The following is a 17852-nucleotide window of genomic DNA, read 5'->3' on the forward strand; positions in this document are numbered from 1 at the left end:
TGGGGGAAAATGTTCATGTTTATACTCACATCAACCAGAGACAGGAAGCGGTTGAATTTCTCATCTTTCTTCAGGATCTCCCCGATCGTCTTGTCAGAAAACTGGACAGAGAAGCAGAAAATGATCCAAAACGTCTCGCTGAGAGGAAACGCAGCAGAACGGGGAAGCTGAACCGACCCGCTCGTCCCGGGCCGGCCCGTCAGGAAGGCTGGCTGTGATTGGCCGGTCGATGATGTGGATGACGCCGTTAGCCGCGGGCAGGTCCGCCTGGACGATGGTGAACGGCCTGCTGGGATCGCTCATCAGGATGAACTTCTGCAGAGAAACATCAGAAACAAACCGTCTCGTCTTCAGACCGAACCAGTTCTCACTAAAATAAACTTTAACTTAATCACACTAACTACACTGATGTTTTTAAACTATTATTTATAAATTAGTCAAAGTTTATTTATTTAGCACATTTACAACAACCTCCGCTGACCAAAGAGCTTCACAGGTAGAAACCAGAAACCAGAAATAAGTTTGGTAAAAATAATAAGACAATTTTACACCAAAAAATAATAATATGAATGAATAAAAAACCAAAACATACTTAATTTCAGCAGCAGGGATTTTCAGAAAATCTGTGAAGTACTAACATCCTCCTTTTTTATTTTTTTTATTGTGAGGATTTAATATCAGAATATTTAATCAGAAAAAAACATTTCAGAAGAGAAATATCACTTTGGTTCTGTTCAGGTTCCTGTCTGATTATTTCTGGGTTTGTTTTTGCCATGTAGGTTTTCTGTGTTTTATTACTGCCAACAGCAATAAGTAACTATATATTAACTATATACTTCTGCTGTATACATGATTTAAATTTATTTGAGGGCAGCGTTTTCAATGTAGAAGGTTTGATTTGACATGAAACGTTGACGTGAACTGAACATTTCTACCTGTCTGAACACTGACCTTTGACCTGAGGTTAGGTCAAAGGTCAGCCACACCAAATAGGGTGTGGCTGTAGGCTAAAGGTTTTATTCAGAGCAGCTGTAAATATCTTCTCAGAGGAGCTCGACTTGACACACCTGCTGTAGTAAACATGCACAGAGAGGAAATGATGTGTGCGTTGAAGCTCCGCCCACCTCCGTCAAGCAGACAAACAGGAAGCAGTTTTCCTTTCTTGCTTCTTACTGAAGTCAAACTCCAAGAAAACAGCTGAAAGATTCACTTCAATGGCATAAACTGGAGACGGGGACATGGAGACACGGGGAACTGGGAAATACTGGATTTGAACTCCTTCAACCTGAAAAGCTACAACCTGGGAGAGCTCAGCTCAAAGTGAAAGTAACTCTCCGCCTTCCCTCCAGAGGAGCCTGCTTTGTCTTCAGCCGCATTCAGAGACAACATGTCCTCCAGGCCTGAGGAGGATCTGTCCTGCCCCATCTGCCAGGACATCTTTAAGGACCCGGTGGTTCTGACCTGCAGCCACAGCTTCTGCAGAACCTGCCTGCAGACCTGGTGGAGGGGGAAGACAACGCAGGAGTGTCCCTGCTGCAAGAGGAAGTCGTCCCGCAGCGACCCGCCTCGCAACCTGTCCTTAAGGAACCTGTGTGAGGCCTTCATGGCCGCCGCGTCGGAGCATCTCTGCACTCTGCACTCTGAGAAGCTCAAGATCTTCTGCCTGGACCACCAGGAGCCGGTGTGCGTCATCTGCCGAGACTCCAGGATCCACAGCGGGCACCGGTTCCGGCCCGTGGACGAGGCGGCGCAGGAGCACCGGGAGGAGCTGCAGAAGATCCTGAAGCCTCTGCAGGACAAGCTGGCCGCCCTGCAGGACGCCAAAGCAGATGGGGACCAAACCCTGAAGTTCATCAGGCTGCAGAGCCAGCAGACCGAGAAGCAGATCAGGGAGCAGTTTCAGAAGCTGCACCAGTTCCTGCAGCAGGAAGAGAGGGCAAAGGTCGCCGCTCTGCAGGAGGAAGAGGCGAGGAGGAGTGGGGTGATGAAGGAGAAGGTGGCGGCTCTGAGCAGAGAGATCGCGGCTCTGTCAGCCACCATCACAGCTGCGCAGGCGGAGCTGAAAGCTGCAGACGTCTCCTTCCTGAAGAACTACCAGGAAACGGTGAGGAGGGTCCAGCAGCGCCCCCTTCAGGACGACCCGCAGCCCGACCCCGGAGCACTGATAGACGTGGTCCAACACCTGGGCAACCTGGCCTTCAACATCTGGAGCAGCATGAAGCGGGTCGTGTCCTACAGCCCCGTGGTTCTGGACCCGAACACAGCAGACCCTGAACTCGTCCTGTCCAGCGACCTGAGCAGCGTCCGGTCCGGAGAACGGAAGCAGCTGCCCAGGAACCCGGAGAGGACCCGGTTCTCCTGCGCCGTCCTCGGCTCGCAGGGCTTCGCCTCGGGGATTCACGGTTGGAGCGTGGACGTCGGGGAGAACCGGGACTGGGAGCTGGGCGTGCTGGGGGACGCCGTCCAGCCGGGCGGAGCCCCGGCGGCGCAGCTGTGGAGGATCTCCTTCTGCCACGGGAAGCTCACCGCGTTCTCCGGATCAGAACCAGAGACGGAGCTGCCACTGAAGGCGCCGGTGAGGAAGATCGGCGTCCATCTGGACATGGACAGGGGGAGGCTGTCCTTCTGCGACCGCGGCACCAACACCAACATACACACCTTCACACACAGCTTCAGCGCCACACTGTTCCCCTACATTTACACCGAGGACCCGGTGCCGGTCCGCCTCCTCCCGGCCAGCGTCTCGGTGAGCGTCAACAACAACGCCTGAAAATATCCACAGCGTGACGGGTTCAGGTTTATGTCAGCGTTCACACACAGTTTACCATCTCTGAGCTGAAACTCCCTCATTCCACTGGAGAAAGTTTCTAACATTATAACAATTTCCTTCCTTCTAGGAGATCAGCTGACATGTGAAGTCAATCTTATTCACCCATCTTTTCTACCCCAGCAAAGATCTAAAGATCATCCTGTGTCCTCTTCTGCTCTGCAGCGAGACCTTTGACCCCTGTCGTTTAAAGTTAACGACGGTGTTTTAATAACAAACTATGGAGAAAACAGTCAAACTAACAATCCAGAAAATAAGGACAGTTTTGGTTTTAAGCATCCTTAACTGGAAATTAGTGACAAAGAAAAGTCAAAATTCATATAAAAAATTTATCACGATAAATGATAAACGATGCGATAAATGATAAACTATACTTTAACGCCGACCTTTAGACTGGATCAAAACTTTCTACTGAAGATCTGAATCAGCACTGAAACTGTCTGAAAACATAAAAATGTTTCTTTAATTTCCTTTATTTGTGTTTTCTGAACTCAGTCGGACATGAAAATATTTAGTTAACTCATATTTCGTCCAGCCTTACTCATCTCTGTTTCCTCCAACCTTCTCGGTGAGCGGCCCGAAAGTGGTTCTGGGGTTCTGACAGGCCTTCAGGTCCAGTTCAGAAAAAGGTGGTTCTGTTAAGGGACTCAGATCTGACAGAAACATGTTGGGGGTTTTTTATCTGCAGAGGTTAAAATAATTACATTATAAATATAATAAATCTGCAGGAAAAATACAATAAATTTGTGGTTTTATCTTATTTTAATGAATGTGAAGGAATATTCAGGATGGGGTTTCCAGTTAATAGTTTTATTTAGTCTCAGTTATTTGTTTTGATTTTATGATGAAATAACGTCTGAGTCAAAATTATTATCTGTTCAGTTTGATGATTATTTTCCTGATTAAGGTGAAATTTTGTTAAAATTTTTTGTGAATCTTCTGTTTTTGGGATGAAAAAATACAAACATATTTATTCATTTATGTAAACAAAATAACTGATTTCTCATAATTTGCTATAAAATGAAATCATTTAAATTTTTTTTTTATTTTTTAACATATTTCCATTTGTCAGCTAATTTTAATGTTGGGATGAAAAAAATAAAAATCAAATAAATTTTTTCGGCTTCGTGTTTCTTCATTTAATGTTAATTTTTTTCTTAATTATTCGAGTTAATTGTAATAATCTCCCAGCAGGAACCATGTTTGAATCATGATCTATCGCTGACAGACCAATCAGCTTCTGAGGAGGAAGAATGACCCGGTTCTGGTTCTGGTTCTGGTTCTGGAGGAAACAATTGGTCACCTTGTTGGCTTTGACTCTCAGCTTTCCTCCGCCGTAGAGATTGAAGTCTCGCCCCTCCAGGTCCTGGTACAGGTGCTGACCCAGGACCAGGTGGTTCCGGCACACCTCCTCCTTGTTGACGCCCTGCAGACGGAGCAGATCGGGTTCAGCCACACGGGCCTCGACTGCAGAACCGACCCACAGAACCCACTTTAACAGATAAAACTCTTTAAATGTAGGATTATAATCTGAATCGATCAGCTAGAAACGGATCTTTTCTCAACTTTAAACTGCATGCTGAGCTCAGAGATGTTCAAACAAGGTTTCCTGTGGTTCTGATCGGGTTCTGGACCTAATTTATGGTCTAACCATCACCGTCAGTCTTTGATAAATGACCCAAAATTATCTGCAGAAAGTTCAAACTAACGAGGTTCTGAGCTCAGATCCAGGTCAGATGAAAACACCTGACCTGGGTTTTCATCTCAACAAATCTAGATGAGTTTTGTCAATGTCCAATCTGTGGACCGGGTCACAGTGAACATGACCCTGTGACCCGGTTCTGACAGAATCAACCTGAACAGGAAGCTGAACCCACACTCAGAGGTTCTTTGAGGAGCGGGAAGAAAGCAGTGAAGGGTCCAGAATGACTCAGAACCATGGGACAGCCTCCCCCTGCGGAAACAGAAACAACAAATTCACAGCAGAACTCCCACAGAACCAGCAGCAGCAGACGGGTCCACAAACCCAGATCCTTCACCCAGGAAGAAGACAATCAATCCGAGGAGAAGAACCGACCCGTCACCATGGAAACTAAAGCAGAGGCCCAGTTTCATGCTTTACCTCCTGAGAGGAGTTTTCTTTATTTTACCGAACAAGGCGACGGCTCCAGTCAGGTTCTCCTTCTGGTTCCCTCTCTGGTCCAGCTCCATGAGGCGTGCCATCAGGTTACCGTAGCAACGGTGTCCATCACCAATGAGCCCCGGCTCGCAGAGACACCTGGTTTACCAGGAGCAGAAGGATGGAGGTTAGTGCTGCTGTTCTCACTCTGGGCTCTAGAGGGCGACAAAGTTCCTCTCCCTGGATTCAGCAACGCAGTTAAGATTCTGAGGAAACGTTACACCGCTCACGTTTCACAACAAAACAAAACTTCACTGAGGTCATTTTTATACAGAGATTCAAACTGAAAACATCAAGTGTTCAGAAAGTTTTTAGTTTTTTACATGAACTAAAGAATAAAGTTCAGGTGAGTTAAAGTAACTGAAGCACACTTTGATTTATAACGTTTAGTTCACTGAAATTAGTTACTCTATGAGTTAATTTATTGTTTCTGGTTAGAGTGTCCAGTCTGGAGGGCCACCTGACCTGGGTTTTCCATCCAGCTCCGTCTGGCAGGTGGCCGTGGGGTCGCAGGTCAAGGCTGTGCAGGCGGATACCAGCTGGCAGCCGTGCTCAGCGCCGCCGCCTACAGGCGACATGCCCAACATGCACTCACAGCTGGACTGAGACGAGAAAACAGGAGAATTAAAACAGCGGCTGAGAGGCTCCAGGTTCCCTCAGAACCGGATCCGGGTTTTTGCAGATCCGGCTCCAGGGTTCAACCAGATCTAGCTCCAGATTCTTTCAGATCTTGATCTGGGTTTTCCAGATCCAGCACCGGGTTTCCCCAGATCCGGGTCACCTTGTCGGGTCCTCTGAAGACGCAGACGGTGGAGTTGGCGGGACAGCCTCCGTTGTTGACCAGGCAGGGGTTCTTGGGGATGCAGATCTTCCCGTCTCCGTCGTATCCGGGTTTGCAGGTGCATTTGATGTTGCTGGCCTCCTTGGAGCACTGGGCGTTGGCGTCGCAGTCTCTCTGGGAGCAGGCGGCTGAGGACACAAGCAGCTCAGCTCAGTCAGAACCAGGCATCTCTGCTTTTAGGTCACCCAGACTAAACAACAAAAGCTCCGCTTTGAGAACCTTGTTGCTCTGAGAAGGTTTTATGAAGCTCTTTCATGCAGACGCCTCACCTAGACACCTGTTGTCCTTCATCCTCCTGTATCCAGGCAAGCAGTCGCAGTCGGCGTCTTCTGCTTCTCCTTTGCAGTAGGAGAAGGAGCTGCACCTCCGGCACCCTCTGCTCACTACCGACACACAGCAGGTTTGGAAAAGCTTCCTCAACAACTCCTGCTTTAAAGCTGCACTAACTTTTACTAAAGATATATATGTTTATAGAAGTCGTGACAGTTTGACAGATAATCTATGAAACATACAAATCTCCTCTGTGCTTACTAGAAACAACCAATCAGAGCCAGGTTTTGGGTCTTAGCGCAGTTAATCACAAGCTCACGTGGCGCTGCTCACCCCACCACTACTACAGTTTTCCCCCTGTCAGCAGATCCTGTTGTGAATGCTCAGGCTAGTTAGCATAGCCACCGATGACGGCAGATCAACAATTTTGCTGAAACGTTGAGCTGTTTCTCCGCCATTAGCACATTTAGCAGCAACTACATGAGGATGATTGACAGCACTAAGACCCTCTTTATGGCTCTGATTGGTTGTTTTTAATAAGCAATAAATCAATTAACTGCATGATAAGTTAAAACAAGCTCAATAAATTGCATAATTTATTGTTTTTTCCTCTTTCTACCAGAAACTGGATGATAAAGTCTTCAGTCTGGTACTTTGGTCTCAGCTAAATCTCAATTTATTGGATAATTTTGTTTACAGAGACTCCATAATTCATTTTATTTGTTGTTTTGTTAATTTATTTTAGAAATTTAAAATGTCTTCCAGTTCCAGTGTTAAATTTAAAGTTTGTTGATCTGATTTGAGTTTATTGTTCTTACATTATTTTGCCATTACCAGGACATTTCTTAAAAGTGCTCAGAAAACAACAATATAATCGTTTATTGTGATAACGTCTGGGACAATTTATCATCCGTTTGTTATGGTGACATCATCACCTGCAGCTCAGCCTGGAGCAGCGTTTAGCGCCTCACCTTGGTCACAGCGCCTCCCAGTGTACGGAGGCTGACACCAGCACTGCCCATCACCGTCGGGGCCCTTGTTACACACTCCGTTGACGCAGTCGCACTCTGGACACACACAAAGCCCTCGGAGTCAGGCTGCAGCTCGTTCTGTCTTCAGCACAGCAGGCAGAACTGAAATGTTAGACTGGATTGATAATGTTTAACAGAGGAGCCTGGTTCTGATCTGAGGAAGGAATCAGGATGCTAAAGACAGCTGCGTCTCCCCCAGCTAGCTGCTCAGCCGGTCATGCTGGTCTGCTGATGAACCATCATTTTATCCAGGTGTGCTGAACCAGAGAAAGAAGAGAAACCTAGACATGAGACGGAGCGCCTACCTTTATCACAATTCTTCCCAAATGCATTCGGATTCTTACACTCCTGGCAAGCAAATCCAGAGAAACCTTCCTGCAGGAAGAAACAAACATTTTTATTCTATTATGTATAAAAACACACAAAATTTAATGTAACTGGTAAATATCAATATGAGTCGGAAGTTTGTATTCATGTTTGTATGTTGTTATTAAAAAGTAATAAATAAAAACAAATAAAAAAAACACACAAAATGCTGACAGTTTCCCTCTGGAACGAACATATCTGGGTTCAATAAAGTGAATGCAGCCGCAGCTGAAGGCCGATGTGTTAACTTTCTAAATGCTTTTCAGGCGATTCTGCTCAGATTCTCCATTAAACCGAAATATCTCAGAGAGCAGGATTAACACCGGAGCAGACAGATGGAGCAGAACCGCCGCTCTGGTCCGGTCCTGAGTTTAAAGGGGCAGTATTACGTAAAATCAACTTTTTTCAGCTTCACCTCATGTTAAAATGTTATTCTCTCATGAAAAGCATAACTGGAGTCTTCCTTTGGTTCAGCTGTAAGAAATACTCTAATCTCCATGGCAACCACTCAGCTGTATAAAATACCTGGGTGGACCTAGCTCCGCCTTCGAAGCTTCTCTCCTAGCTAGCTCCTTCAGACTAGCCAGCAACAACTAGCAAACATCAGGTGGAACTGCTGAGCTCATTATAGAAGCTACATGTCAGAGCAGCGGTGGTAAAAACGTTGTTAGAGGGTTAATAGAGGAGCCATGTTGGGATGACTTCCTGAAGGCGGAGCTTCAGAAAGGGCAGGGGTTTTTAAAGAGACAGAGGCCCAATTTCAAGGCGTTAAATCTGGAAGGAAAATTTCTTTTCATAATAATTCTTATAGAAATGTAAGGTAAAAGTTTCTTGATTGTGCTATGAAATAGCGATCAGTGCCTGGAAAACACAGTACTGGCCCTTTAACAGGAGGAACGCGTCGCGGCCCTCAGGTGCGCTCTAACCTTACAGATGCAGGTCCCGTTGCCGATGTCTCCATCCACACAGTCACCGTTGTAGTTGCAGATCCTTCCTGACCAGCTTGGGCATGCTGCACACACACATACACACACACACACACACACACACACACACACACACATGGAGGAGTTTCACAGATCTGGGATGTTGTGGTGATCAAACAGCATCAACTGCAGCAACACGTGGGAAAGAGAAACCCGGCTGTCAGCAATGTTGAGCAGATAAAACTAAGACAGAAGAAACACTTCTTCAGGTTTTGGGGCTTTGGTTACTTTTTTCTCTACATTTTCGAAGCTCAATGCTTGTTTGTCTTTAGAACAGATGAGTAGAGGTGAGCAGTAATGGTAAAAAAATTTTTAAAAATATATAATATTTTTCAACAACTTTAATAACGATCATGGATGGTATTTCACATTTCTTGCTTTTTTGTGCAAATAAATTATTTGTTTCTTTTATAAACAGCCACTGGAATAAGAAATATATTCATATATAAATTTATACAAAAACCATTTCAAAGGAAATATAAAATACACAAATAAATATAAATGTAAACTAATTTAACAAAAAATTACCTGTTATAAGATACCGAGTGTAAATAAAGATACATAAATACAAAATGCACTGATTGTTTTTCTGGTGGATCATCGGTTACCGATCTTTGAAGAGCCTTAGCTCAGTGGTCCCCAACCACCGGGCCGCAGACCAATTGGTACCGCGCTGCGCAAGAAATAATTAAATATGTCTGTTCTATGTATTGAGTCTGGAGGAGCTTTTATTTTGAAAATCCTAAACCGGATGCTGTTGGTTTCGTCTTGCGCGCCAACATGCGGCAGAATGAGTGAGAAACAACAGCATTGGTCTCAGGCCCTACAACGTGCCACCTGGTGGGCCGACCTGGTGGGCCGACCTGACGGGCCGACCTGGTGGGCCTGCATGATTGCAGGTCACGTCTGCATGACCTCTTCTGCAGAGCAGAAGGAAGCAGGTTTATAAACTTTTGCTGAGATCGGGTGATAAGATCGGCTTCACGTATAAGTATCGGCCAATCGCTGATCTCCCACTGTTGCGACCTATGAGCCCTGACTGACACACAGATTGAGGGTTAGGATTAGGAATTAGAGATGACCCGAGAGGGCGACTCACAGAGACACAGCGGGCCCCAGCGGCCAGGGCAGCACTGCGGTTTCAGGATGTTCTTGGCACACAGGTGGTGACATCCATCGAGCTCCAGGTTCCTGGCGCCGATCTGAACCACGTAGCTGCAGAGGAGAGGAGGATGATAATCTGAGCTCTCCTTATGACCGTCAGTGTTGATCATCCAGGTTAGTATAGTTAACCAAAACTAACAAAATAACAAAACCGAGAAAACACTGAAAATAGAACAAAAAGCCTCTTCAGTTTTCATTATAGTACAGTAATGAAAAACTAGAACCTTTACCACCCTGATTTGGACCCGGATGAATACCTGGGGTCTGGACCCGGCGCCTACCTGCAGTTGGATGTGCTGAGCTGGCTGAAGCCGTGCGGGCAGCTGGAGGTGACGGAGGCGGCGCAGGAGGTGCAGGCGGTGTAAACATCCAACCTCTGGGGAACATCACAGCGACCAGGAGGAGGCGTCTGGTAGGAGGAGCAGCGTTCACGTCAACCACGGCTTTCATTCAAACTCACAGAACTGTAATCTGAGCTGAGGGAGACGTGGATCATCACCACTCACCTTAAAGATGAAGGTTAAACTTTTATAAAAATATTTCTTACATATTTGTTGAAACTGTCACTAAGTGTGACAGTTTGGTTTTAGACAGATACAAACAAACCTCTGCCTTCTCCCAGTGCCAACTAGAAACAACCAATCAGAGCTAGGAGGCGGGTCTTAGTGCTATTAATCACAATCTAATGTGGAGCTGCTCATGCCCCTCACTCTTACCTTTTTGCTTTATGCTATGTTGCAGCTAGCATATTCTGTTGTGAATCCTCAGGCTAGTTAGCATAGCCACCCATGACGGCGTATAAACGGTTTTCCTTTAAAAGTTTGTTGTTTTTCTGCCAGTAGCAATTACATAAGCTTGATTGACAGCGCTAAGACCTTCCTCTTGGCTCTGGTTGGTTGTTTTTGGTTGGGAGCGGTGCGTTTCTCCAGATGGCAATAATAGCTCAGGGAGGAGGTGGAGGACATAGCAAACTGTCGCAACATGGTGACAGTTTATAATTATGGAAAAACACAAATTCTTTATAAAAGTTACAAACTGCAGCTTTAAACTTTTCCACTTTCAGATACAGAAGACGAGACCTTTAGCAGTCAGCTAATGGAGCTAGCATCATGCCTGTGAGGTCTTGTTAAACGAAGAGCAGTAGAGCTTTGAACACAAAACCGAAGCCTGACTGGTGAGAATATTCAGTCACCTGGAAATCACCCAGACGCTGCAGCTTGATGAAACGTGCATCATGTATTTGGTGAGACGCCAGTAAATCCAAAGATCAGCTGCGTAGAAGTGGATGTTGTCTCAGACCAGAGACCAAAGAGAGCAGCAGTGGCCAAACAAAGTCACCTTATTTATAAGGAAGTTTAACAACAGAATCACTTCGCAAAGTTCTCAACATAAAAGAAAACTAGAATCTGAATTTTTTAAAAACAAAAAAATAAATGACACAGAGGCCAGAAAAAACTTTAAAATCAAAATAAAAAGAGCTGGATTTTAAAAGCAAATGTCCTGTGAAGACTGAATTGGAGTTTGCAATGGAAAAGTTTCCATAATTTGGGAACCTCAACGGTAAAAATCTTAAATAGAGAAAAGAGGAGGACAGAGAAACAAACCCTGAGGAATCCCACAGGAAAGAGGTGCCAGTGAAAATAAACTTTTGGTTATTAAAACAGAAAATTCAGTCTCTTGAACAAGAAAAAAGTCAGTTCAGTGGTGCCACTTTTATCCCACCAACGCTCCAGACTGAGCAGGGAAGAAGAAGGGTTTTATGGGAAATGTAGGACCGGTAGTTTGAGTTTCTGATTTCTCCTAAAGTACCAGTTTCTGAGTCATTGATTTTAGAGTCTGGCTCTGAAAATACTGCCAAAGTCTGAACAGCAACCCTGAAAATTCATTTTCCATATTTCCCATTCAGAGCCAGAAGTTAAATTTTTCGGGCTTAGAGAGTAAAATATCTGACCAGGAAGCAACCCGTACCAAGTGTCCCTCAGATGTTAAGGCAACCCAAGGCTGGACAGTACGGCTGAAAAAACCTATCACAATACAAGTGTTCCATATCAGTCGACATCAATAATTATTGATTAGTTTTTTGTTTTAAATATCTGAAATAGTGGGGTGGCATTTCCTGTTCTGCCCAGTTTTTATTCCAGGCTTTTGTCTTTCATTTCAAAGAAGTTATGAGGCACAATGGTGAAACCTGAAGCTGCTGCTGCGCAAAAGATACTCAGAAGGTCGTTACTAGGCAACCAAAGAGTGAGCAAGTTGCTTGGCAACCAAAGAGTGAGTGAGTTAGTTGATCCTATTAATCTTGCTTAGCTAGCCAGGAGATTTTGAGCGGCTAAGTCTTCCCTCTGCCTACATCTCCCAGAATGCTGTGCTGTTCTGGATTAAAGTATATGGAATATTGAATATTCCATCAGATGGAATATCTATAGATAATGATCACGTTTCTATCACAAAATATATTGTTACTGATTTATTGTCCAGCCCTGCAGTCCTAAAAATACTGACTGACATTTTTATAAGTCTTAACTGGAGAATAAAACATGAATAACATCAGAACTCAACGTCAACAACTTGCTATTATTGTCTCAAGTTGTTAATGTTTGTAGATTTTTTACTATTAATAAGATTTAGTGAAGTCAGAATGAATACTAGAGAGTTCTTGATGACAAAAGGTTTTTGTCCGCCTGCAGATGATCGACCTTTTCATTCATTCAGCAGACGGTTCTGGAGATAACCTGAAAAAAGTGAAACCTCGTGCTGCAGATATGTTTTAGACGATACCTGACCACCTAGGTCTCTGGTGAAAACGAGAAAGAAGAGAGTCTGAGGCGGTTTACCTGCTGTTGTCCTGAAGTTTGGATGTAGAGATCCAGGAAGAGGAGCAGGAAGAGCAACATGGCTCAAAGTCTCACATCCAGAGAGCAAAATAAATCTTTGGTTTCTTCGTTATGCTGAGTAAATGTTCAGAAATTAAAATCTATCACAACTTTTAACCTTAAAATCCAACCTGCCAAGTCAGAGCAGGAAAAAACACATGGACAGCAACATCCTCTGTTCAGCAACACAATGGGCAACTAGTCCAGCAGGAACGACTGTCAGGCAACTGAAAGCTGCCTCCTTCTTATGGGCACAGAACCGCGCAAAAGAAAAAAAAAAAAATCAAAGCTCTTATGAAAACAAACAACAGGGTGGATCCAGGCGTGGACGGTCTTATCAGCAGATTTCCTCACAATCTTTGAGCCCGATGTGAGGAAGTAACCAAGAACAGCAGCAAGTCACCCAGAGCCCAGCGTCCAGCGCCTGCCGTCTTTTTCTTTTTCCTCCAATCTAGGAAGGAAACATAACAGAAACTGGCAAAGACAGGAACCTCTCAGCAGAGGTCATCTCCTCCCACGTGACCCGGCGGTACCAGACGCTTCCCAACTGCAACAGCCAGAGGGAAACATGGACGTAGCAGAAAGAACATCCGACAGCTCTGACATTACTGTTACTCATAAACAAGAACGTCTTTTTGATCCAGTTTACCTTCAGAACCGTCTGGAACCAACAGCCGGTCAGTGAGCCTGCAGCAGGAGCTCAGGGAAGTTATCGAAACAAAGAAATCCCAGTTCTTTAGGTAAGATTCCAACCAGTTGAGCACAGAACCCAAGAGTCCGACCCAACTCTCCTGTCCATTCAGTCATGATCAATACACTGCAAAAACTCAAAATCTCACCAAGTGTTTTTGGTCCAGTATAAATATATCTTAGTACTGTTAAAATAAGACAAAACTGACTCAAGATTTCTTATTGTAAGTCTTGTTGACTTAAAACAAAAACAGGAGTTTGTTTTAAGTTAATAATTCCTTAATATTGGTGAAAAACTTCTTATTCCATCGGCAGATTATTTCACTTTTAACAAGGGAAAAATGTCTTGCTGTAATTTAAATAATCTTCCAGTGGAACTGGAACTTTTTCATCGATATTAAGGAATTAGTGACTTAAAACAAGATCATATTTCTTGCTGAAAAGTTACTTGTTTATTAATTTTATCTTATTTCAAGTGTACTATTATATTTACACTAAAAACCAGACTAAAACACTTGCCCTGTTAAAATCTGCACTAACATGCATGTTTACGTGGATGTTATTGAACACTTTGACTAGGACGGTCTGGGTACTCTGGTAACCATGGAAACCGGACTCCGGTCAGAGCGGCTGGTTCTGGTGTTGAAACAGTTTTTGTCAGTAATCTGCTGATGAATGGGAGGTTGGAGATCGGCCTGTAATTCTGCAGTAGCGATTTGTCCAGACTGTTCTTTTTTATCAGAGGTTTGATAAAAGCTGTTTTTAAAGCCTGATGGAAAACGCCTGATAAGAGCGATGCGGTTACTGTCTGGATCGGATCAGATGCAGGACTTTTTTAAGGAGATCTGTGGGTTGGACATCAAAACAGCAAGAGGACGAGCGCAACTGATTTATAATTTTTTAAGGTTGTATTGTTGAAATGTATAAATTTTCTCAGCCATTTAGTCACATTTGGGCAAAGCACTGGTACTGGATTCGTCAGCCCACTGTGGATAATAAGGCACAGGCGTTGTTGATGTTTTTGTTAATGATTTCTACAAAGAATGTTTCCCTTTGCGTGTTTCACCAAGCGAGGTTTTAAAGCCTCCCTCCGACTCCTGCAAACATTCTTCTTGTTGCTGCGTCCAAACAGCTCAATCTTTTTGATTCCCACTCCATGCGCCTCAGTCGTTGATAAAGCTCTACAAGAGTCCACTTACCAGCGAAGGTCCTGGTTGTGGAACAGGGTCGTCGTTTTGCTTGGCGTCAACTGAAGGCCGTGATGATGTGAATTCACTGTGGACGGTGTCTCTGCAGGACCAAGAAGCTTACCAGGATTTCAGGGTTTGCCTTTTATCTGAGGGGAACAGTTTGGGTTAAAACTTGGTCAAATTCAAACACTGAGGAAAAACAGAGTTGTTAACTAGCTACGTTTATGCAATTATATTTACTTGAGTAAGTTGTTTTTTTTTAAAGTCAGTATTTTACTTCACTGTGCTTTTTACTTTTACTTGAATAATTTATTACGACGTATTTCTACTCTTGAGAAAAATTTCTGGATTTTCTACCCACTGAATGAAAAACAAACATGTTTAAACCAAAAATTCACCAGATACAGAAACACACCTGCAGCTTTTGTTAAAGTTAATTTTTTTTATTGAAAGAAACTGATTTGGAAAAAAAACAAACATACTTTCTTCTCTTTTTAACTTATATGAATTATTGTCATTTTGTCCTTAAAATGCCAAAATGTTTACTTAACTTTATACATTGGTCTGTCTGATTATGTAATTTTTAAATATTAAATAATAATTTGATCAGTTATTCAGTAACTGAATAACTGATCAATTATAATACTCAAAGTATTTTTTTGAGGTTTTTTTTTTTACTCAAAAAAATACTTTTTTTGAGTAAAAAAAGTATTTTTTACTCAAGTAAAAAATACTTTTTTACTTGAGTAATTTTTTGGACGAAGTAGTGCTACTTTTACTTGAATATCCTTTCTGGAAACTCTGCCCTCCTCTGTGTGTCAGTCTTTTGCACAACCTTTAAATAAAGTGTTACTTGGTTAACTGACAATGAATTAAACTTTGACTTTGAGTTGAGGTGGATGCATGTAAATCCTGTATGTAGACTTTATTGTTTAGCTTAAATGCATCATCAGAAGGTCTGATATTATTTAATATTCAAGGCTGTGAGGATTGGGTGTAAACTTCAAACTTCTGTCTAAGAAGTTTTAAGGAACTGTGTATCCTAGACAGGAAGTCTTCGGAGGATTTTCCCTCCGCCGGGCTGCTGCGGTGGTACCACCGAGACGGATTTCCTCATCAGCCGTCTGCTTCTCTGGGTGGAAAAAGAGAACAAAATGTGAAAGCTGACTTCCTGTTTTAACTAAGATGGACTTGATCAGCAGGCGCAGTGAGGGCGACCGAACTCAGGGTTAAAGGTCAAAATGCAAACCTGCAGAACAATGGCAGGAAGCAGGCGATAAGCGAGCTGGACCTTAAATGCTTATGGAGTCCTCTGCAGCAGTTTTGATCCCGCCAGATGTTTCTCACACATCTGCACAGTGTAAGCACTGAACATCCAGTCACAAGATTCAGGACAGTTTCCAAAGTCAAAATGTTTTTACCAGCTTTAAAGCTCCTACATAAAGCAGAGTGTCTGCAAGTTCAGTTTATTTATCCACTTTTTAAGAGCTTTTAAAGACGGCTGTGATTTAACTCTAAACCTACAGGAATTACACTTACATTTAATCATCACTTACTTCTTGAAACATGGAGTTTCTTCTATTGCAGGTTCAGTGGTTTTGCAGACAAGTTACATAAGGAACAAATGATTGCCACCAGATTTATTCCAATAAATCAATACATTAATCGGATTAAATAAAAGAAGAGGCAATGGAAGAAGAACAGGACACACATGTAAGACTGATCACATCTGGTAATGGGCTTCAGGCATTTGTGTTCCTATTCAGTGTCAGTTATTGTGTAAAATGCACCCATTGATTCAGTTTCCAACCAAACTGAACACCTGCAGGGTAATCTGAAGTGACATTTTCAACATGAGGACACTACGCCAAGTCTGAAAAATGTTTTGTTAGTTTACTGTTATTAGCATGTCAATTAGCATTAGCAAGCAAAATTATTATTACAACTAAAATATGGAGCCAAATTGGGACAAGTTTGTTCAAAAGAAAAAAAAAAACTATTAAAACTGAAATTATTTTGAAAATGACAAACAGATTTGAAATAGAAAAACCAAAATATGTTTATATGTAAACCTGAAATAAAACTGACTTATTCTTGTCTTCTTTGTTCATCCTGATAAGGACGGTGCTGTTTTGTAAATGTGACTGGTCACAACAAAACCATGAACATGTCCACTCAGGGCACTTGAATTATTTACAGTCTCAAAGTGTGGATGTCTTTTTTTAAGGATTTTTTTGGTTCCAGAGGCTTTTAATAACATTTATTATGTTATTAATCTGTGCATTAATACAATTTTAGGGCCACTTTTAGTTCAGAAATACAATAAAAAAATAGACTTGAGTTGCTTTGGCAGAAATAAAAATTTTCTTCCAGTCGGACATAAATAATTACTTTATTTTAGGTGTTAAGATGCAGTTAGTCAGCGCAGGGCGCAGCGCTGCTAAACGCCAGCAGTGGTGGCATACTGTGCATCTAATATTATAAATATATTCTAAAAACAAAACTTTCCCAGCTCACACCTAGAAACTGAAATATATTTATGCAGACATGAATTCCTCTGATAAGTAGTCCTGGCATTGTTTCCTTTCCACCAGTTTCTTCAGCTTTTCTTTTGATTGCCCTGATCTCAAGCCACTTATCCATTATTACTTTTAACACAATCCTCTGGTAAGCTAACTGTACACATTGCACTTTAAGCTCATATCATGTTTGTTTGTATGCAGTACCTTGCAGACTACTAGCGCACTCCCAAACAAGACATTTTTTATAAGTGAACTAATCTGCCAGTGGACCTAGTACTTTTACATCAATATTAAGAAAGTACTGCCTAACAACCTCCTGAATCTCACTGAAAAGTTACTTATAACTTAGTTTTGTCTTATTGCAAGATATTTGCACTAAACCGTAGATCAAAATACTTGGTAAGACAAAGACGAAGCAGCTTTAGTGATGGAACAGCAACCATCAGCTGTAGTGGCACAGGTTCTGGAGTCCAGTTGACCCTAAAAATGCTTCGTCATGTCACAGTGTTTGTTCCTACAGAAGGAAGCGACCCATTTCTCCCTAGCAGAGTTCCTCGGGTCCTCCTGGAAACAAAGGCCTGAACAGAAGTTGCTTCCCATCAGTCGGCTGACCTCAGTGGAACCAGCAGAAAGCCAACCGCGGGTTAGATTCCTGCGTTTGCTGATCAGGCACTTCCGGGTACAGTATCTCCGCTTTCTGCCTGCCGCAGAAAGGAAGTGAGTTGGGTTTTATGATGAGCAGTGCTGAATGACAGGAAATGGAGGAAGTTTAATGAGTTGAAAGCGTTTGATGCTTTTTAACCCCAAACTCATCCAGTTCCTGCTGAGCAGCTTCTGATGGGTCTTGTTCAGATTTATGAGGTTTCAAAAGGCTTTGGATCATTTGGACCATTGGATCAACACTTAACTATGG

General features: G+C 43.0%; 2 protein-coding genes across 2 annotated transcripts in view; one reads left to right on the forward strand and one right to left on the reverse strand.

Annotated features, from left to right (window-relative positions):
- The window catches only part of stab1 (stabilin 1), a 53576-nt gene extending 40603 nt beyond the window's left edge, over positions 1–12973 (reverse strand). The window contains 14 exon segments of the mRNA XM_044121756.1: positions 30–101; positions 178–315; positions 4131–4253; positions 4705–4781; positions 4978–5105; positions 5472–5608; positions 5788–5975; positions 6117–6230; positions 7089–7184; positions 7454–7523; positions 8441–8526; positions 9600–9715; positions 9946–10073; positions 12499–12973. Coding sequence (XP_043977691.1) covers positions 30–101; positions 178–315; positions 4131–4253; positions 4705–4781; positions 4978–5105; positions 5472–5608; positions 5788–5975; positions 6117–6230; positions 7089–7184; positions 7454–7523; positions 8441–8526; positions 9600–9715; positions 9946–10073; positions 12499–12558 — 1533 coding nt within the window. The 5' untranslated portion in view covers positions 12559–12973.
- On the forward strand, positions 865–4101 carry LOC122833829 (zinc-binding protein A33-like). Its single transcript, XM_044121750.1, has one exon. It carries the CDS (start codon positions 1388–1390, stop codon positions 2768–2770), a length of 1383 nt encoding a protein of 460 aa, XP_043977685.1. The 5' UTR covers positions 865–1387; the 3' UTR covers positions 2771–4101.
- Positions 12974–17852: the final 4879 nt, after the last annotated feature.

This window comes from Gambusia affinis, linkage group LG07 (genome assembly GCF_019740435.1).
Source record: "Gambusia affinis linkage group LG07, SWU_Gaff_1.0, whole genome shotgun sequence".
NCBI lineage: Eukaryota > Metazoa > Chordata > Actinopteri > Cyprinodontiformes > Poeciliidae > Gambusia > Gambusia affinis.